General features: G+C 36.8%; 1 protein-coding gene across 2 annotated transcripts in view; it reads left to right on the top strand.

The window, feature by feature from the left end:
- The window catches only part of TRIM24 (tripartite motif containing 24), a 109,518-nt gene extending 87,161 nt beyond the window's left edge, over window positions 1-22,357 (top strand). For both annotated transcript variants that reach the window (XM_045855656.1, XM_045855655.1), the window contains exons 10-19: window positions 1,337-1,510; window positions 7,222-7,395; window positions 9,949-10,084; window positions 11,545-11,617; window positions 12,698-12,866; window positions 13,991-14,319; window positions 15,043-15,175; window positions 16,185-16,259; window positions 17,623-17,772; window positions 18,558-22,357. In XM_045855656.1, the coding sequence (XP_045711612.1) occupies window positions 1,337-1,510; window positions 7,222-7,395; window positions 9,949-10,084; window positions 11,545-11,617; window positions 12,698-12,866; window positions 13,991-14,319; window positions 15,043-15,175; window positions 16,185-16,259; window positions 17,623-17,772; window positions 18,558-18,767 (1,623 nt within the window). In that variant the 3' untranslated portion in view covers window positions 18,768-22,357. The remainder of the gene's footprint in view (window positions 1-1,336; window positions 1,511-7,221; window positions 7,396-9,948; window positions 10,085-11,544; window positions 11,618-12,697; window positions 12,867-13,990; window positions 14,320-15,042; window positions 15,176-16,184; window positions 16,260-17,622; window positions 17,773-18,557) is intronic.
- Window positions 22,358-22,687: the final 330 nt, after the last annotated feature.

The following is a 22,687-nucleotide window of genomic DNA, read 5'->3' as shown; positions in this document are numbered from 1 at the left end:
AAGTTACTGAGGCTGAACCCAGTGCTAACTAATTTGTAAGCGAGGGGAGAAAGAAGCAATGTTATCCAATAAAAGAAAATAAATTCCAAAAATGGGTGAGAAAAAAGAAGATAGAGCTGTACACTTCATAGCTATCTTCCTTCACAGTGTCCAAGTTGCTACTACAACTTGATAAATTCCGCGTTTATTGTCCCCTTGTGAACGTGGGAGTTAATAGTTCTCTCCCTAAGAAGTGTTGATCATAAAAATAAACAGGATAGCCTGAAAGTAAGTTGCCAGACATAAAGAGAATTGTATAGTCAAGATGAGACTCACATATAAGGTTACCTTTTTCTAGAACGCTGGTCTCAATTTACAGGGCTAGCATTTATGAGCAAAATAAACTTGCCTTCCCAGCGCTTTCCCTGTCCTGTAACCAACCAAAGTTGTCCTCAGAGGGTTTCCTTTCAAATCTGTTTTCGTTTACGGAAACTCATCCTCTAAGCTGTAATTAGTGTCTTAACCCCAGCTAAAGCCTAGCACACATGTTGGTGATGATACGCACACCAGATTTGGAGAAAAGCCTTAGTGCTGCCTTTTACTAGCTGTGTGGCTTTTTTCTGGTTGTCTAAGCTTTCCAGTGTTTAGTGTCCTCATTTGTAAAATGAGAGAGGGTAAATAATAAGGTAACACATATAAAATGCTGATCACAATGCCTGGCATGGAGTTTAATCTCAGTGAGAGCTAAAACTCATTTATTTTTAAGTGTTATTTAATGTCAACTGTTTTTATTATTAATGACTTACTGGTTGAGCGCGCATCCCTTGGAGCCAGAGTACTTGAGTTCAGGTCCCAGCTCTATCCCTTGCTGTCTTTGCTAATCTTTGACAAGGTACTTAAACTCTCCGTGCCTCCGGGACTGTGGTGAGGGTTAAATGAGTTAACGCGTGTAAAGAATGTCAAGCTGTGCCTGGCATGTAATGACTGCTAGTAAATGTTGGCAATTATTATTTTACCACCACATTATTTAGGTGGTTTGAAGAAGGCAGTTCTTCGCAAAAGAGTAATCATCGAGGACCAGACAGGCTTCCCCTGCTTTCCCACATGGCCTAGGTCCAGTTCTGGTATAACCTGCTTACAACTGGAGCCCCCTCTACCAAAGCTCTTAATAGAACTCCTTTTCTTTGAATTGCTTCTCCATATTCTGGAAGACTGCCTCCTTCCCCTGTACATTTGTTGTGTTAATAAATGATTCATTTGTGGCAGAGTTGCTGTCTTTTTGTAAACATTAAAAAACAGTTTTCTCTAATATGTGTTTCAGAAGATGATTGTCACTGAATTGAATTTTTTTTTTCAGCAACCCCCTCCACGTTTGATAAACTTTCAAAATCACAATCCCAAACCCAATGGACCAGTTCTTCCTCCTCATCCTCAACAGCTGAGATATCCACCAACCCCGAGTATGCCACGACAAGCAATAAAGCCCAACCCCCTACAGATGGCTTTCTTGGCTCAACAAGCCATAAAACAGGTATATATGTTCTTATTTACCTGTTGTTTATTCTGCTTCTCTGTACCTTGAAATTATATTGAATGTATAGATAAAGTAACCATTATGAAGAGAAAGTAAGCTTTTTAATTTTTTTCCTATTTTTTAAAAATATATTTTATTGATTATGCTATTACAGTTGTCCCAATTTTTCCCCCTTGCCCCATTCCACCTGGTACCCCCATTCCCTCTAGCAATTCCCCCTACCTTAGTTCATAACCATGGGTTGTGCATATAAGTTCTTTGGCTTCTCCATTTCCTATACTATTAACATCCTCCGGTCTGTTTTGTACCTACCAGTTATGCTTAGTCCTTGCACCTTTTCCCCCATTCTCCCCGTCCCTGTCCCAGCTGATAACCCTCCAAATGATCTCCAAATCTATGGTTCTCTTCCTGTTCAGGTTTGCTTAGTTTTTTTGTGGTTTTGGTTTTTGGGGGGTTTTTTAGATTCAGTTGTTGATAGTTGTGAATTTGTTTGCCATTTTAATGTTCATAGTTTTGATCTTCTTAAATAAGTACCTTTACCATTTCATGTAATAATGGCTTGGTGATGATGAACTCCTTTAGCTTTACCTTATCTGGGAAGCACTTTATCTGACCTTCAATTCTGAATGATAGCTTTGCCAGTTGGAGTTGTCTTGGTTGTAGGTCCTTGTTTTTCAACACTTTGAATACTTCTTGACTGTGACTTCTATCCTACAAAGTTTCTTTTGAGAAATCAGCTGACAGTCTTATGGGAACTCTCTTGTAGGTAACTCATCTTTTCTCTTGCTGCTTTTAAAATTCTCTCTTTATCTTTAACCTTTGGCATTTTAATTACGATGTGTCTTGGTGTGGTCCTCTTTGGGTCTGATTTGTTTGGGTCTCTCTGTGCTTTTTGGACTTCCATGTCTATTTCCTTCACCAAAGTAGGGAAGGGGTTTTTTTGTTTGTTCGTTTGTTTTTTTCATTGTTTTTTCAAATAAGTTGTCAATTTATATTGCTCTTCTTCTTCTCCTTCTGGCACCCCTATGATTCAGATGTTGGTACATTTGGAGATGTCCCAGAGGCACTTAATACTATCCTCATTTTTTTAAATTCTTTTTCCCTCCTACTGTTGTGGTTGAATGTTTATTTCTTCCTTATGTTCCAAGTCATTGATTTGAATCCTGCCTTCATGCCCTCCACTGTTGGTTCCTTACAGATTTTTCTTTATTTCACTTAGTGTAAACTTCATATCTTCTTAGGTCTTTATTATGTTGTTGCCATACTCAATGAGTTTTTTGAGCATCCTGATCACCAGTGTTTTGAACTCTGCATCTGATATGTTGGCTCTCTTTGTTTCATTTAGTTATTTTTCTGTTGTTTTGTTCTGTTCTTTCATTTGGGTCATATTTGATTGTCTCCTCAATTTGGCAGCCTCCTTGTCTTTGTTTCTGTGTATTAGGTAGAGCTGCTTTGACTCCCTCTCTTAGTAGTATGGTCTCTTGTAGAAAAGGCACCTGTAAATTGTGTGGGGCAGAGCCTTAGGTAATCGCCAAGGTGGGGCAACCCGCTTCACTGCACTGTGGCTCTGTGTGGGGGGAGGGTGTGGAGAGGGACAGTGCTGCTGCCTGGCTTCTGGAGGTTTACCCGAACTCATCCTGTTTCCAGCCACTTCATTACTCCCTGTGTGTGACTGGTGCCCTTCCTGCTATTGCCCTGATGCTGAATCCCAGAGGGGCTGGGTCTGTGTACATTCTAAGTCCATGCAGACCCTTTAAGTGTCCTGAAAATCCAGTGTTTCTTCCACCAGCCCAACCATCGCTGGTTTTTACAGCCAGAAGTTACGGGGATATATCTTCCTGGTGCTGGAACCCTGGCTCTGCGGTCTGCCCTGAGGCTGGGATCACTCGCTCCCAAGGTATTCCTCCCGATTTTTATCCACCGCACATGAATGTGGGACCACCTGTTCCTCCACCACTGCCTCTCCCTGCCACACCCCGTCTCCGCCCCTCCTACCTGTCTGGATGAGTGTGGCTTCTTTAAATCCTTGGTTGTCAAACTTCCATACAGCTTGGTTTTCTGACGGTTCTGGGTATTGTTTAGAGGTCTAGTTGTAATTCTGTGCAAGAAGGCAGAGCTCATTTGGTGTGTCTCCATCTTGACCAGAAGTCTTACAAGATTTCTATTTTTAATAAATGTAAATTACAAAATTTATTACAGACTGACCTATAGAGACAAAGCTAAGAGAATCTTGATGCTTTGTGATTAACAAAAGAAATCAAGCCACTTTATATACTTTATATACTTTATAAAGTATATACTTGATTTATATACTTTGTATACATCAAGGCCCATAATAATCAGTGAGTCATAGATACCAGTTTTTGCAATAGTGATGTATGTAGCCTTTAGGAGAATACATTAAATTTCCTAAAACAGAAATATTCTAATAAATACAGATTACTTCCTGCAAAAGAGAACAATACGTTAATCTTGAAGTGTTTCGAAGAGACTTCCTGGTAACAAACTTAGTATGATGGTTTTAATATGGAGTGCATACATTTCTGATAAAGTTTATTACTTAAGGTTACATTTAAAAAACTGATAAGGTTTAATATTTATATTCTTAATGTCTTCAATTAAAAATATATTATAGGTATTGCGTTATTTTTGAAAAAGTAAATGTTCTCTCAATGCCTTGTCTTCTCCAAGGACTGTGTCAACAGTCCTTCCAGCTTACCACTTGTGGATCAATTTCAGTTTATTTTGCCAGGACTGAATAAAGACCATGATACTATTTCCACAATTGTGTGATACTCATTTCAACCAAATGATTTGAAAATTTTACTTTAAAAATTTACACACCGCATGTGCGTAAAATTCATACCTGTCTCTATTTCATCATTATTTATTTTCCTCAGTTTTTTCACCATTGCAAGTCTAATTTAAATCTCATTTTCCCCAACTGTAAAATAAGTACTTTGTAAAGTTGCACTGACACTTAGTGCTAATGTGTATTAAAACACATAGCATATTCTGTGCACTCAAATTTTACTTTTCCTCTTCCCCATTTATTATTTGTAATGGGTAGGCATATACTCAAAGAATGTCTCTTACATCGAAACTCTAAACATGAATGAATAAATGAACAAACTAGGAGAAAATATAGTGGAAAATTGGTTTTAATAGGTAGGTTATTTTAACTAATTATAGTATACTTGTATAATAGGAGTACTTTTTAGCTATTAAGAAAATGCAGTAATCTATATATGATCTCCTAAGTATATTATATGGGAAGAAACATGCTACCAAATTTTTGTGAGGTATTATCTCATTTTCCTGTTTGTTTTAATCTCATATGCATAGGAAAAGACTGAAAGGATATACATCAACTGTAACTGATTATTCTAGGGTGCAAAGGAGGAAGTGGGTCCAAAGAAAGGGCATTGGGCAGGGATGTGGTTAGGACATTCACATTAATAAAGATGACATTCATATTTCTTTACATAGTTTTTTCAGTGGAGCATATAAATTAGGATGTTTCAGACACTATCATTCCATATAATATAGTCCATGTATTAATGGTACTGTGTTTGGGAACTTTTTCCCCTGTACAGTCTTGAAATAACTCTTAGTTGCTCTTCTTTTCTCCATTATTTTATTATGAAAATTTTCCAACACAACAATTTGAAAGAGTTGTTGTATAGGGGACGAATGGCTTTATTTGCCTTCTCAGTTACTATTTATATACCCCTTCATCCATCCATCAATCAGGCCTTTTTTATATATATGTAGGTTTTGATGTAGATCAGAGACAGCGGCGTGGCTCATCCCTGCACACTGAAGCATGCCTCGTGTTAACTTAGTCAATATATTTATCTCAGCCTCCAACATGAATGGCAAAGTTTCCTTAGATGTTTGTAGATGTCTAATTACCTGTCCATATATATGAGAAATGAGTGAAAAAAATCTGAAAGCTTGGGTCTGGGACTAATGTTTGAAGATCTAGGTTTCACTCTTGTATTAAGTCTACTCTCAGTGTTTATTGGGAGAATTCCTAGTCTCACCATGTTTAGATTTTACCTCTTATGCTGATCCAGTTCCCTAAGTATCTTTCCATCTTCTGCCTAAAATGCAGGCCCTGGCTCCTAGTTAAAGCCGTTTGGGGGATGAAGGTAGGCAGAGAGCCATCAGCAGAGTGGACAGCAAGGTCAGCAATCAGTGCGTGTGTGGTTTCTGATCCTTCATTTCCCGTGCATTACTTCTCCCCTCCCCTGAGTCTGGGGCCCTTTAGTCTAAAGACACTATTTTACCTGTTTCGGAGAATAGACTTCCAGTCTTTCTGTGTAGGTGGAGGAAGTCCTCATGATCATGGAGTAGCTACAGGTAGAGTAATAGGAAAGGACCATGAGACTGAATACTTCTTAAACAGCGACTCTCCACATGTCATTCTGGTTTTAGCCCCAGCTTCACCTCACCTCTCGTGCTTCTAGTTCCCAGGTTCTTAAGGGTTCCGCTTCTCTGTTTTCCCCACTGCCAGCTTAGGTTTCAGCTTTGTCAAATTAAGTAATTTGTCCACCTGGTCTCTAGCTTCCAAAATGTGTTTTCTGTCTGCTCATATTTTCTGTCTTTTTGAGTCAGTGCCTTTGTAGAAATCCTTTTAACTATATTATTTTATCAGGTAAGGACAGATGAAAATGAATGTTTTCATCCCTCCGTCTTAACCCTGAAGTTGCTATACATGTGTTTATATTTCTTTTCCAGTATATATAAGCTTTCCAAGGTTGATACTGTAATTTTCTGATGTACGAGGTCTGTCCAGAAAGATGGTGAGACATGGCTATCCAGCTATGCGATTTGAAAAATAGAGGCATTTATTGAAGAAGATACAAGAAACACTGTACATAGGATAATGACACCTCACTCCCCTTCAAAGTAGGCACCTTGGGACCTCACACAATTCTCCCTATCACCATCAGCTGCTCCATTATATTTGCCTGAATCTCATCAACAGTCTGAAATCTCTTCCCTTTCAAAGATGATTTTAGTTTGGGGGAAAGCCAGAAGTCACAGGGTGCCAAATCTGGGCATTTGGGGGGCTGAGTCACCTGGGTGATTTGACATTTTGTCAAAAAACTCTGCAGGAGATGTGATGCATGAGCAGATGCATTGTGGTAATGAAGCCGCCTAGTCACCAGTTGCCCACAGCTGCAGCCTTCTGAATCATCTGAATAGTTTCCACGGAGGAATGTTCAAGCTTAATGCAAAATTTGATGCAGATTCATTGCCCTACTCACTCAAATCATTTTGAATGTGACAGCCACATGGTATACATGCTTACTCAACGGAGTCTACCACCCCCACTGATGCATACAGTGAAGTCATCATTGTTCACAAATGTGCATTCCAGTCCTCTCTCCTTGGCTGCCAAGTTACATCAGTGTTGTGCAAACCATTCTCGTTATATTAACAAAGGTTGGACTTGCTCTGGACAGACCTCGCATATTAACCATTGTCTTCTGGTAAAAATCAGTGCTTTACATTTTTGGACAGGATTAATGATAGCTATGTATACCTGTGTCCTCTCCTCTCTCCATTGAAATTACAACTGAATTCAAATAGCAGGATGTGTCTTCTACTTCGTTTTGTGTCTGGAACAGGGATTAGGTGGGCCTGTTAACATTTGCGATAGGACTACTGATAGACGGCCTTTCTTCTTTCTACCCTAGTGGCAGATCAGCAGTGGGCAGGCTCCCCCATCGACCGCCAATAGCACGTCCTCTACTCCTTCCAGTCCCACCATTACTAGTGCAGCAGGATATGATGGGAAGGCTTTTGGCTCACCTATGATTGATTTGAGCTCACCAGTGGGAGGTTCTTATAATCTTCCTTCCCTTCCAGATGTAAGTATACACAAAATTCATGATAAGACTCTATTTTGAAAATTTTATGTGAACTTGAATTTGGTAGAAAGCGTGGGTTTGTTGGATTATAGGTTGTGTGTGTGTTTTAGAAGTTATTTGTATCCTTTAGAAATATCATAACAGGAAAAATGAAAAGATTGTAGACACTTGACCATACTACAGAATGTCTGCAGGGCACTGGAGTTGAAGGTGTTTGTAAATAGGTGGTAATGGTGTTGGATTATGGAGTCCTAAGTTGGGAAAGCAGGGAAGTGAGGACATGGGAAAGAGTTACCGGAAAGCTGAACTGCTGGAGTTGTGATATAAGAATAAGTTTAGAGAGGGAGGCTAGAAGTACAGAGATCAGAAGAGATGGAGACAAGTCTAATAATAGAAATGAAAACATTTTCTGTTATGTCATACCAGTGAGAAGCTACCTCTGATTTATATTTAAATGAAATACATTTACCCTCTAAATTCCAACTTTGTTAGTATGACTTTTTAAAAAAGTCTTTCTAAAGGCAGAAAATACAATATCCTATGCACAGATCTCCATACTTAAGTTGATGCTTGTTTTACTTTTTTATTATCTTCCAGTTAGATAATCACACACACAAACATTAAAAACTTTTAAGAAATATCTTGTAAGATTGTGAAAGAATTTTTAATTTTTCTTTATTTAGTTCTTTAAGTTACTGAATCAACTAATATTTTCTAATAGTGGCATCATTAACCTTAACAGAGTTATTTTGTTTTTTAAATAAATGTTTATACTTTAAATAGAGTACATGTATTTCTCATGCATAGGTAAAATATAGGAAAACTTTTTGTCCCATTATTTTATTTTAGCTTTTAGGATTACTCTACAGTGTAAATAACTTTTCTTACATTGAGATCTATCAAATACAATCGTTTCAGTACTCATTTATTTATTTATTTTTAAGATTTATTTATTTTTAGAGAGGGGAACATCAAAGTGTGGTTGTCTCTCCTGCATCCCCCACTCCCCGGTGCCCTGACTGGGGATTGAACCAGCAACTCCTTGGTTCCCAGGCCAGCACTCAGTCCACTGAGCCACACAAGCCAGGGCTTTCAGTACTCTTTTATTCTCTGAAAAGTATTCGTCAAGGTATTGCTAAACAAATATTAAATAAACATAAATGACCATGTGTGCTTCCCTGCTTGCCCAAGATGATCCAGAACATTAAAATTGTCCTGCTCTTTCCTCTAGTGTCCTCAGATACTAGTGACTCTTTGTTCACCAGCCTTTTCCAGCAAGGCTCCTCATCTGAACCACAGAACAAGAAACTGATTTCAGTGGCTGTTTTCTCAGTCCTCCCAAGGATGGTTCATAACTAGCACCATTCTAGAAGTGAATTTGCTATATACAGTCGGTGCTCTAGGAATGTGGGACCTAATTCTCTTGTAGAATCCTGGTTGAGAAAGGCTGTAACCATGTTAGAGAATTGAACTGGATTGTAATCACAAAGATATTCTTGGAAAATAAATGGTTTTTATCAGCATGAAAAATATCTGCATCTAAAGCATTAAAGTCTTGTTTAATAGAAATTTATTATTTTAACTTGGCAATCAATTAGTAAACAAGTGTTATTTGTATGCCTATTACATTAAAGCAAGAATCTATGAGGGATCAGTTTGTCCCGCCAGACAGTAGTTGTGTACTTAGGGGATGTTGGCGTTCTGGAAATGTGTTATGTATGGACTGGCTTCATTTATCTGGGGCATACCAAAACCTCAGTTCTCAAGTGTGGGCCAAGGACACAGGTGTCTCTACAACCCTTTCAGAGGCTCTACAAGGTCCTCCCTGAGTAAGGCCGGATGTTCTTCATATTCTTCAACCAAAACCACACATCAAAACAGATTTGGTACTCTGGCTGGTGTGGCACGAGGGGTTAAATGCCCAACTGGTGAACTGAAAGGTCGCCAGTTCAATTCCCAGTCAGTGCACATGGCTTGGGTTGCAAGCCAGGTTCCTGGTTGGGGTGCTGTGCAAGAGGCAACCAACCACACATTGATGCTTCTCTCTCTCTCTTGCTCCCCACCTTCATCTCTTTCTAGAAAATAAATAAATTTAAAAGAAAACATTTAGTGCAGAAGCAGATATAATAAATCCAGCTGGCTGTTACTAAGCAAGATGCTAAAGAGATTTGCAAAAAAAGTGAAACTGTGCTACTTTTCCCACCAAGGCTTTTTTTAAAAATTGGCTACTTTTAGTTATTTTTAAATAAAGTATTAAAAAATGTTTTTGCTTTAATTTTATGGGTGTGAATGACCCACAATATTCCTTTCTCTTGGCTCCTGATTTCTGAAATAGTGTGTCCTAGTATACTCACTGACATGGAACATTAAGAGTGAAAACTTTTTAAGATTGTTTATGGAGACAGTATGCATCAAAACTTCTCAAATATGATACTGGCATGTTTTATTATTTGATGATAATGAAACTATTAAAGTTTTCTTATAAATTTAAAGTAGCTTTCAACTGGTAAAGTCTGGATACCATGAAATGATTTCTTTTTTTTTTTTTATAAGATTGACTGTTCAAGTACAATTATGCTGGACAATATTGCGAGGAAGGATAATAGTGTAGATCATGGCCAGCCAAGACCACCCTCAAACAGAACCGTCCAGTCTCCAAATTCATCAGTGCCATCTCCAGGCCTTGCAGGTAAAGTGGGCTGCTTTGGATTTTGTGTGTTTCTAGTTTTTTCCTCAAGTCATAACTTAAAAAAAAAAATTCTCCCTCTTTTTTGTTGGATGATTTAAAAGGGTCTGCATATTTGGCCCTGTTTAAAATTAATGTATGGTATTTTCAAAATGGAAATCAAAGGTTAAACCCCTGTACCTTTTCAATTTCAACATTATTTATAGGCATTATGTACTCCCAGGAAGAAATTAGTATTATGCTTTTCTCTCTTTGACCAGTCGAGTTGCCTGTGATGTGGTGTCTTTCAGGATGTAATTTGCCTAGGTCATAATTTATCAGTGCCAATCACTCTTTTAGTGGTTTGCTTGGTATTTGTGTTTAAGGATTTTTAACATATCTACTCCTTTCCTTCAAGAGGGAAGCAGTCTAATACTATTCTCACCAACCTTGTCAAAATAGGTATCTTAGACCAAAATAAGGAAAGAGGAGACTTTCTTAAGTCATTCACTAGTCACATAAACATAAGGCAGATTACACAATTTAAAAGGAAATGGTTATTTAAAACACAGACTTAAAAATGGGAAGGAAGTTATGGACAAAATAGAGCAAAGGCTGTTTAATTATATAACAAGTTAATTCAAATAAATAAGGAAAGTACTGAGGACACAAGCAGATAATTCCCTAGAAAGAAAATACCCATAGCCAATAAAATGGGGCCGGTTGGGTGGGGGCAGGAGGTGTTTAGTTGCACTACTAGTGGTCATTTAAAAAAATCAAAACAAGATATTTCTAACTGTTGAATTAGCAAAGATGTAAAGAATGAAAATACTTATTGATGAGAATGTAACGTGTGAGATACTCTAACGTGTAGCCATGGAGAGTACATGTTGACGAAACACTTCCGGAAACCAGGTTGGCAGTATGACTAACGGTAGCCTTTATTCAGTACTGACTCTTTGCCAGGCACTAGACAAAGAACTTTATATGCGTGCCTAGCAGAACGTTTGCTTCAGTGTTGCTTTCTTTCCTAGACTGCTTTTATATCAGCCCCTACCACTTTTTATTGTATTCTGTAGCTTTCACTGGCACTAGTGTCCTCACTGAGATCCTATTCTGGTTACTCTCACACAGGGGACATGCGTCAGTGTTTGGGAACATATTTGATTGTTACACCCCTGGGTGGGAAGTTTGGAGAGATGCTAATAACTGGCGGGGGCCTGGGATGCCACTAAACATCCTACAGTGCGCAGACAGCCCTCCACAACAAAGAATGACCTGGCCCGAAATGTCAGTTGTGTTGGCTTTGAACAGCCCTGCTAGTATACGGGGACTCAGACTAGGAGTTAAGCAACTACTTAGTGTTTTATATACTTTCATTATGTGTTCCAGTTTCAATGTAGTACTAAGTGAGCACATTTGATATGAATTAAATACATAATTATTAATTCATTTCGTGAATGTGTATGATTCCTTCTCTTCAGGACCAGTTACTATGACTAGTGTACACCCGCCAATACGTTCACCTAGTGCCTCCAGTGTTGGGAGCCGAGGAAGGTAAGCTGATTTTATTTTGTTCTCTAGCTAGAAAATCTCATTAAATTTCTTTTGTCCCAGTGCTCAAATGCTTTGGTAAGTATACTTGGAGCAATATTTTTAAATTTTTGACTTTTAAATTAAAATGATTTAATAATTATATATTATGTTAATTTAGTAAATTAATGGTTTAGGTAAATTATAATTTTATCTTTAAAGATACAGATATTTGTGTATATGTTGAAAATAAAATGTTTTATTTTTATCACATAGCAAGGAAAAGTGAAGTTAGGGCAGAATACATTGAACTGTATGGGAAGACACACAAAAGCAAACTTAGGGAAAAGAACAATAATTTTATTCTAACAAGTTCAATGTTCTCTCAATTTTCTAATGACCAAATGCTGACTTTGCTTTAAAATAAATTTGTATTTGTTGAAATTCTATTTGAATTTACTGCTTTGCTTGTGTATTTACTCCCTATGCTTGCAAATTTCTCCTAGAGAGTGAACCCAGTTCTTATTTTTTCATCATATGGAAGCAGCATTTTCTGAAGAAAGTTTTGATTCAATCCCACGAGAACAGTGGCTATCTGTAAAAGTTTTTTGTCCCACTATGTTTTTTTCAATGTTGGAATATCAATAAATTATGTCCCTAGTTAATTGTCTTCTCACTGCTTGACAATAAATCGTTAACATGAGCCTAGAGTGCTCTCTGTCACTGACTAGAGAAGGAAATGGTAAAGCCTAAAAAGAAATGCTAGTTCTAAGATACTAACTCTGGCTGCCCAATTTTAGAGCCTCAGAATATTGAAACAGTTTTCTTTTAATTCAGGCATTTTAATTCAGGCATAGTTAATTTATTTAAGTATCTACAGGTGTATAGTGTAACTATTTAGATAGGTTGACATATAGACATTTTTTATATGTAAGAAAATGTGTATGTAACAGTTGCATTTAAGTTATGTGTCATTTATTAATGACGTAACACAGTTCCCATTGTTGTAAAGATGTGGCATTATTCTGAAACTGTTATACTTTATTTTGAAATACTTAAGGTAGCATTCTTACATTTTTTTTTCTTTCTTTTTTATACTTAAAGCTCTGGCTCTTCCAGCAAACCAGCAGGAGCTGATTCTACACACAAAGTCCCAGTGGTCATGTTGGAGCCAATCCGAATAAAACAAGAAAACAGTGGACCACCTGAAAATTATGATTTTCCTGTTGTTATAGTGAAACAAGAATCTGACGAAGAATCTAGACCTCAAAATGTAATTATATTAATGATTGCAGTATCATTCCTCTTCAGGTGATAGGATCAGAAAAACTTTTACATAGCTCATAGGAGGTAAAAAAAAATCCCTTTTAAAGTGGGAATAGTTGACTTATTTGAGGACAGTCTCTCAGTAAATTAAAACAAAAAAATAGATGGAAAACAGGGAGAAGAGTTTCAAAAATCATAGGTTCAAATGAGGGTGTTGGGCATTTGAAAGAGAACAGAGTAAAATACATGGAAGGTAACTGCTACAGAATTAATATAAGAAACTTCATGTAACTGAAAGACATGAGCATCTGAACTGAAAGGACCTAACAAGTACCAGAACATTAAGTGAAAAAATTAACAATCATGAAAAGATCAAATATACATTTTCAGTCATGCACACAGTATCACAAAAAATTTAATTTCCATGTACTTATTCTCAGGAAGATATTTGAAAATATGATTCATCAAAAATGGAGTAGACCAAGAAAGAGGAAAGCATAAGAGCCCAGAAATGGGACCTCACACAGAGAGAGGCAGAGGACAGGAGGCCCCACAGGAGTATGTATGGAAGGGCAGAGAGATGTTTTGACAGCATTGAGAAGCATTTTATAACACCATCGGAGACTTAGTCATGAGAACAACTTAGTCGTCTGAAATTTTCAACATCTTAGGCTCCAACATAAAATTTTGATTCATCTTAAAGTTATTAATGGCTCTGTGAGTGATTTAAAAAAATCTACAGAAGAGTTGCTTTGTACGTAGGTATAATTTGAATTAACAGTTCCAATAAAATGTACTTTTAAGTTCCTATGGTTTACTTTTACACTACCCACCTATTCTCCCATTTCTGTAAGCAGCAACAAATTCAGAGACTTTTCCTTTATTATCCACACACCCCCTTACTGATAATACTCTGTTTGAATGATGTTTTTCAGTAGAGGTCCATGTCTTCTGCACCATTAGAGACTCTAACACAGTCAGCAGTAAATCGATTCTGTCCTCGCACGTGTTCACAGACTCCTTTGGAGTGACCAGTGCTCATGAGAGAGCAGCCTTTGGCCTGAAACTGCAGTAGTGCTAATAGAGAACGCCAGTTTTAAGAAAACATACGTTTGCTTCCTTCCGTTGCAGACCAACTACCCAAGGAGCATACTCACCTCCCTGCTCTTAAATAGTAATCAGAGCTCTGCTTCCGAGGAGTCTGTGCCCAGGTCAGATGCCCCTGACAGCACAGGAGATCAACCTGGACTTCACCAGGAAAATACCTCCAACGGAAAGTCTGAGTGGCTGGATGCCTCCCAGAAGTCACCCCTTCACGTTGGAGAGGCAAGGAAAGAGGATGACCCCAATGAGGACTGGTGTGCAGTTTGTCAGAACGGAGGGGAGCTCCTGTGCTGTGAGAAGTGTCCCAAAGTATTCCACCTTTCTTGTCATGTGCCCACATTGGCAAATTTTCCAAGGTAAGATACTACTTGCTCCTTTTTCCCACATTCTTTCACTGTCAACAATAATAGCAATAAACTTTTGACAATTAGTATAACATAAAACCTTTCCTTCCCATACCCTGCCTTCAATTCCTTGTGCTTCTCTCCAAAACCTAGTCTGTTTGGAAAAGAAAAATAATAAACTTCGGATCATTACGAGGGGTTGCCATGGAGATCAGTGGTCCTTGTGCACCACTGCCACAGTTGCATCTTGCTCGCAGGCACTGACGTTTGCAGATATCCCCGGTTCCCACAGTGCCTTTGAGATGATGATGGCCATTGAGTTAATCTCCCAGTTCTTCAAAGGCTATACTGTGTAAAATTTAATTTCAAATGAAGGTGCAATAATAGTAGTAAGAGCATTTCATTTTCTTCGATCATTTGGGGCAAAACACCAGTTATGCATCACAGCAGCCATAGATTAATGTGTCTGTTTATTGAAGTGTTTATTTTTTATATGTATTTCTCACTTCCTTGGCTAGATTAATATTTACCATTCAGGCCCCTGCATTGCATTTCTGCTGTTCAGCTCTCTTAGCATGGTGCCATGTACATAGTAGTTATATGGTAAATTCTCAGTGATTAAAATTCATGCCAGATAAATAATTGTGTATCATAGATGGCATGGAGGAGGTAGAAAAGGGATATGGTGTAAAGAAAAATGATGTATTAAGAACTCAAATATTTTATCCCCAACAGTGGAGAGTGGATTTGCACTTTCTGCCGAGACCTATCTAAACCAGAAGTTGAATATGATTGTGATGCTCCCAGTCACAACTCAGAAAAAAAGAAAAGTGAAGGCCTTGGAAAATTAGCACCAATAGATAGAAGGGTAAGTTTTTTAGCCTTTCCAACCTAGACTGTTAAGCAGGGGTTTTGTCATTAGACGCATTATTGTAATTCAGGTGTGCTTTTCATCAGAGCGTATATTCAATCATTCTATATCAACTTCTTTTTTCTTTAGTATTTATTTCCACAAAAATGTAAGAATCTTAAATAATATATTTAAAAGCAGACTTTTTTAATTTAAAAAAATCACAGTACTACTTATGTATGTAGTAGCATTTTGTAGAAGCTTAAAATACCTTACTTGAACAATTAGAATATATATCCTTTATGTGGCCTGGACTCTTAAATTTAGTCTGTCTTTAGTAAATTTCTGTTTTGTTTTATTTATATTATAGATAGGTTTTCTTCCTCAGAATTTGTTGACAGATGGGTTTTTCTATTTACTTTTCCTGGAAATAATTGCATTCTTTCACCCAGTGGTACTAGGTTTATACCTCAAAGCTAACTAAAATGTTTAACTGTAATTAACATTTAAACCTACTGAATCAATATTTCTGTATTAATAAAGAAGCTGCTTAGCTCAATTATTAAGTAGAACAGTAAGTATGAAAGTTGACATGAAACAGGGGGCCCAACCATGCACTGCCAGCACTAGGGTGTTTACTGGGGTGAGTGCATAAGCAGAGAAGCAGCAAAGTGCCATCAGAGGGAGGGAAAGGGCCCTGTATTTGGATCTCTTTTTTTATTGACTACTAATAATTCAGTACCCAAATTGGAGAGATAACTGGGGATTAATTTTTAAAGAGCTTCAGACGGGTTTCTAGTGACACTGTCTCTTGTTCCTGTAATTACAAAGGTTGCTCTCACAGCACAGAAACCCCAGACTGACAAACAGCACATTTCAGTAAGTGATTGGGAAGGAGATAAAAATTCCAAGTATTAGTACTTTTCTTCTATTCATCTGGTTTTAATTTTTATTCAGGTACTTTGAGACACACAACATTGTAATAAAAAATAAGCTGTGACTTCATTTTATTTTATTTTTTGCTTAGAAGTGTGAACGTCTACTTTTATTTCTTTATTGCCATGAAATGAGCCTGGCTTTTCAAGACCCAGTTCCTCTAACTGTAAGTATTAATGTCATTTTGTGCATTTTTACACAATGGAATGATTTTTCTGAAACTTGATTTATGAGAATCTAGTTTCTGTACCATTTTTCAGTAGTTAGTTTCTTGTATCTGATTCAGTCTTAAAGCTTATTCATACATACTGAAAGCTTTGATCTGAAATACATTTTATTGTTAACAGATTGGCCCAAAACTTCTTTTCATTTCTCATACATTCTTACTTCTCCTCTCATGTATTTTACCAACTGTTCTCTGTAATGATTTGTATCAGTTATCTCTCTTAGGAGATTTAGGCATATCTCCTAAACTGTTGGGAGGAAAACTTTCCATTTGAGATAAAGAACCCCAGAATTCTTTGTACATATTTTAATTTTATGTGTCCAGACTTCAAATGTTAGGTAGACTTTTAACAGAGGAAGTTGTGTGTGCGCGTGCCTGAGTGTCCACCATTGACTTCAAAAAGGTTCATGCTGAAAGTTTGATAAGACTTTAATGCATAATATTACAGTGCTAGAAGTACTACTCAAAATATGTTCTGTTCTCTGATATCCAGAATTTCTTTAGAAATTTAGTACTCTACAGTTTGATAAATTTTAAAAAGTTAATGCACAGCTAGAAAAGAAAATGAGTTTAGTAAATACATTCAGCTGATAAACAATGAACTTCTTTCTTGAGACCAGGTTTTGAGAAGCTGAGATAGAAAAAGGAAATAAATACCTTCAGGGGAAGGAACTTTTGTGCCTAAAAGGGGCAGGGCAAAAAAAGCGAAAGAAAAGAGGGTTGTAACCAGTGAAAACTTTCTCCACTGAAAAATTTAACCTAAAACTTGGTGCTTTTTAGATCTTGGCTTATAGTTACACTTGGTATTAATAACAACAGCAGCAGCAAAAAATAGCCCCCATTGTCTTAATATATGTCATCTCATTCAGTGTTGACAAAAACTGTGAGGGTGGTAAGATTATTCCCATTTGCTATGTGAAGTTCAGTGAGATAAGGAACTTTCCCAGGAGGATGCTACTGAGTAGCATAGCTGGGGTTCAAACCCAGATTCAAACCCCATTCACTCTACCGCATGCAGCAGAAACACGTCATATTCTACTGGAAATAATAGTGTTTTTAATCATTGCTTTTTATTTAATAATGAAGAAGAAAGGGGAAGTTTAGAAGGGAAAATGTGATTTTTTAATTAAAAATAATTGGTGAAAATTTTTGAAAAAAGTGTGGGCACGTGTAAAAGTTGCATAAGTTTCCTTAGCAATGACAAAACAGTACAATCTGAATTTTATGCTACTAGTTGTAGAATTCATTTAGGACCAGGTAGAATTTAGTTATTTGCATTATAGTATCTCATGTATTTTGAAAGGTGCCTGATTATTACAAAATAATTAAAAACCCAATGGACTTGTCAACTATCAAGAAAAGACTACAGGAAGATAATTTCATGTACGCAAAGCCTGAAGACTTCGTGGCTGATTTTAGATTGATCTTTGAAAACTGTGCTGAATTCAACGAGGTGAGGTGGGAAAGGGGAGACTAATAGCAGTGCTGAAAGCAATATTAAACCAAACACCTTATCAACAAACAAGGAGATTAGTTATGCTAGTGTAACTTCCAGGAGTTCAAGTGTGTCAGGGAATGACTATATCCACATTTATATTTTCCAAGGTTTATTATATGGTGAGTGGAAATGCAAAGTATAGCTGACAGCTTAAAGATTTAGAAAATATTTTTATCTAACCTAGAAGAATTCTTTTTCATTCCCATCTTTATTTCTTGGAATATAACACTTCCATACTAAGTCGTTTTAATGTTGATCTTGAACTACTAAGGATATGGCCTAAATAGTTCTAATTTTAAAATTTTTTTATCTGTCAGTTTATCTAAATATCTGCCCGATTTAGAGCCTTTGTTCCTGGTTTGTTCTAGATGTCCATTACTCATTCCAGAGTTCCACATTTCCTTTGTTCTAAAAATACCTATTATATAATGCTTACAATATGGCATCTTTTTTCTCTCTTTTGTAATCCGGTCCTGCCACTGCCACGTCCTTATAGAATAATCCAGACAAGTCAAAGCCTTTTATTTACCTTTTATCTGACCTTCTGTATATTTTGTTTAGCCCCAGATAATTACTTACTTTGTATCAGTGACATTGCACAGACATTTTTCCAAAACAGTCCACTGGCACTCCTAACCTCAAGTTGAAAGGGAGCAAAAATGTGAGAAATTTACTACTTTTGGTGCCTGAAATGTTGGTGCTTGTTTTTTAATTCATATTTTTATATTTTTATCCAACAGCCTGATTCAGAAGTAGCCAATGCTGGTATAAAACTTGAAAATTATTTTGAAGAACTTCTAAAGAACCTTTATCCAGAAAAAAGGTTTCCTAAACTTGAATTCAGAAATGAATCAGAAGATAACAAATTTAGTGACGACTCAGACGATGACTTTGTACAGCCACGGAAGAAACGCCTCAAGAGCCTAGAGGAGCGCCAGTTGCTTAAATGAGCAGCACCACTGGCGTGTGCTGGCTTTTAGATATTTTTGTTTTCAAAAATTATTTTGTCGGTAATTTAACATCACTATAAAGAAGAGTCTGTGACCACTCTGATCTATAAGTTTTTGATGTTTACTAGACTTTAATTTTCTTAACAACCCACTTCTTTTAACCTTGTTATTAAGAAAGTAAGAAAAAAAAGGAAGGAGAAAGGAAGAAAGAAGCATCAACAACAAAATAAAAAGACATGGTTTCCATTTCTGGATTTCAAAACTGTAATCTGCAACTGTAGCTACTATAGAAAGGAAATAGATTTTGTATGAACTCTTAAGTTGAAATTTTAATGTGGTTTGGATGTGTGCATTAATCCATTTTTAGAAAAATACCACTACCCATTAATTATGGCCCAACCATGAGTTAGATTTAGTGTCCTTAAGAACAGTACATAGTGAAAAACAGTTAGGCCATAATTAATGAACATGGATGATAATAAGAGTTCTATCCTAGGATGCCAACTGGTGCACCGAATAAGTAGATTAGATGCTATTGAGAAGGCACCTCATGTAAGATGGCAACTGTATTAAAAAGCAGGAAAACAAAAGTTTGATTTTTTTTGTTTTTTTCTTGTCTTTAGAGGTGTTTGGTATAGCAGATTTCGAAGGCCATTTTTCATACATTTCTTAATTGAACTTCTTCCACCGCGGAAGTAAGTGAACACATTTGGTTTTGCTGGATGTCTGTGTGGTTTTGCTGTTCGTTTGAACTGTGCAGGTGATCCTTTTATAACAAGACTCATTGTTTGCAGTATGGCTTTTAGTGGAACACCCAATATATGAAATACAGCTCTGTGCGGTGTTTGGTGTGAGGATTTTTTTTAAATATACCCTATTGGGCATTAAATATATGTTCCCCTGAAAGGGACTGGTTTTTGTGGTTTCCATCTGTCTTTATAATTGGGAATGAAAATGTATTGTGAAATTTGGGAGCTGGCAGTTGGAGGGAATTATAGTAAAAAAATTAATATTTTCTGAAGCATCTATTTCTTATTCTTAAGAATTAGACCTTCAAATTGAATCTTTGATCTCAATTCTAAATTTCATTTTTATTCTCATAGAGATACAAAAGGTGTCTTCTGAGGGCAAACATATTCTTAATGGGCCAGACCTCACTTAGTTTAACTGACATTGGTTTAATCCTTGTTCAGTGTCAAAGAAGGAAACTGGATTAAGAAAATTGCTGAGCCATTTGCTAATCTAATGTTTGACAAAATATTTACATAAGAATTTTTTTAATTTGCCAAAGTAAACCTTTCTAAAACACTGATTGGCTAAGGAAATTTTTCTGCTTAGGCTGATAGAATAAAAATATGGCTGACTTGAAAGAACATTCTCTTTGGATGGTATCATCTTCCATGGATTCAACCTAGAGGACTTGCTTTCACCCACGTGGCATTGCTTCTTAACATGGACAATATGAAAATATTCTGTGGCTGATTCACTGGGTTTTCAGATATTGCTAAAGATAAAACATGAGAAAATAACTTACTAGCAGTAGCGTCTCACTTTCTGTATAGATTTAGGCCTTGTCTGTAATGTAAATTATATACTAATGGTTAAAAGGGTCTTAGTCACTTTTTCACATTTGTGTTCAGAGTGACTGTTGTGATGGTGGTATCAGTTTGAATATGCATTTGACATTTATTCTCTGAAGACTGAACACATTTTGATACCAGTGCATATACCATTTAATTGTCTTATTTTGCTCCAGCATTTATAGCACACCAGCTGTTGAGCTTTTTGTAATAAGTTCGTTGGTATCTTAGAATACTGTTCTTCTGACAGTTCTTCCATATTTGTCTTCTGAGTTAAAACAGGGCAACACAGATAAATTTTGAAGGAAGATCATGGAAGTGTAGTACTAAAGAGAAAAAATACATAATTTTCTAAAAGCATTCAAGCCAGAATTTCTAAGTAATGTCCCCAAAACTTTCACTGATATACTCAGTGCCACGTTAATCTTTTTTTTAATTGATTTTAGAGGGGGTGGGGTGGAGGGGAAGAGAAACCGATTTGTTGTTCCACTTACTTGTGGATTCATTGGTTGCTTCTTGTATGTGCCCTGACGAGGGATCGGACCCACAGCCTTGGTGTATGGGGATGACACTAACCAACTGAGGTACTCAGCCAGGGTGATATTAATCTTTTAAAGCAGTATTTGAAAGTGATTTTCTCTCCACAAAGTCTTCAGTTAACAGTCTTTAAGATTATAGTCCTGTGATCTTATTAACAAGCACCTATGTGCTCAGGCAGATCCTGGCTAAGTAGTTCTTAAATTCTGACAGACAGCTGTAAGATGATCTTAACGATATATATATTCCATCCTCCCAAAAGTTAAGTGCAATTCAAGCAACCTTGACCTAACACTCCAGTGTTTATCTCCAAACAAAAACTCCAGATTTCCCTCTGGATTTAGAACCAAGAGCCTAGAGTCATAGCTGCAAGACCCCCAATAACTAGACATGACCACGCCTTTAGCCAGGGTTTATGGATGAGCAGAGTATGTGGGAGCTAGGATTTACTCAATTCCAACCCATCAGAAGCTTTCCCTGGTGCCAGGCATCTGATCTTTCCAGCAATAAGGAAACCAAAGTACACAGTGGCTTATATGGCTTTGGCAGAAGTATAAATGCACTGAGATATACCATATTGCATTCAAAATGTGTATGTACATCAGCATCTGGCAATGCAATCATTTTTCCTTTGAATTAACAGGCCCTGCTTATCTTTTCTGAATGGAAGGTAGGAAATTGGAAAGTGCTAAAAGGAAAATGTCCTCTTGCCGTGGTAGTTTGACTTTCTTTTCCAAGCTCAGAAGCACTAAATTTTACTACACATAGTAGTGCAGTTGAAACGTAGCTTAGGAATGCCTTCAGAAAGTTTCACTCCAGAGTCAAAAAGGTAAGTATACAGATTATTGCTCCGTTTATGAATCTGCATTTCAAAGTCCTATGATTGCAGTGTTTAAATGTTTAAATTTGGGTTTCAAGGAGGAACTAGTTAGACATTGAAAGGAGGAAGTCTTCCTTTTGGCTGAGCCCTGATCCACAAATAATATGAATTCCAAAAATAAGTTGTTTCATGTGAACAAAAAATTTTTAGGTTTAAACTGAAGATACACACATTTTCTGTTCATCTGTATTTGTTTTGAATGGGAGAAATCAGGGGATTTGGTTAGCCATTGAAATTCTGGACATGGCCATGAGTTCAGGTATCTAATTTCTTATTGAAATAGAGCACCTCCTTTTAAATAATCATGTACATATTTTTAAAGTATTTTATAACCTCATGTAAATTAATAGTTGATGTCTTTTTACAAGCATATCGCCCCTTCGTTTTGGGTGTGAATTTACTAAGTCATAATTCACATGTTGGTGGCTCATGCTCCTGAGTAAGAATAATGCTAGCCAATCCGATCACAGATCTCTGTCTCCATGAAGGTTTTGCTTATTGTGAAGGACATCTGAGACAATAGTCTTGTTTGTTTGTTTAATTTTAGGGGGCCAACTGGTGCTTTGATTTTAATAAAAATTAGCTTCGATGGATTTTTCCTGTGAATATTTTACCACAACAAGGAATTTTTAATGGAAAAGTCACTGGTGTCATTCAGTAGAATTTAAACTACTTGTATCTGCCTTCATTACTGTGTGCTGTCTTCTATAAAGCTGATACATAGGGACAAGCTACTCGTCCATGAATAATAGGAAACTTTAAAAATTCTAACACATGTGTTTCACTACATTCATGGAGAAGGGGAGTGATAAATATCTTCAGACACTGATTTCCACCTTTCCCTCTAAAAACAGGAACCCAAACTCCTGAAAGTGGCAGAATAAAAGATGCCATAAAAATTTTACTTGCATGGAACCTGTTAG

The sequence above is a fragment of the Phyllostomus hastatus genome, unplaced genomic scaffold (genome assembly GCF_019186645.2).
Source record: "Phyllostomus hastatus isolate PE091 unplaced genomic scaffold, TTU_PhHast_1.1 phas_scaffold_114, whole genome shotgun sequence".
NCBI lineage: Eukaryota > Metazoa > Chordata > Mammalia > Chiroptera > Phyllostomidae > Phyllostomus > Phyllostomus hastatus.
The sequence above is the reverse complement of the archived record's forward strand: the minus strand, read 5'-3'. Positions and strand labels throughout refer to the sequence as shown.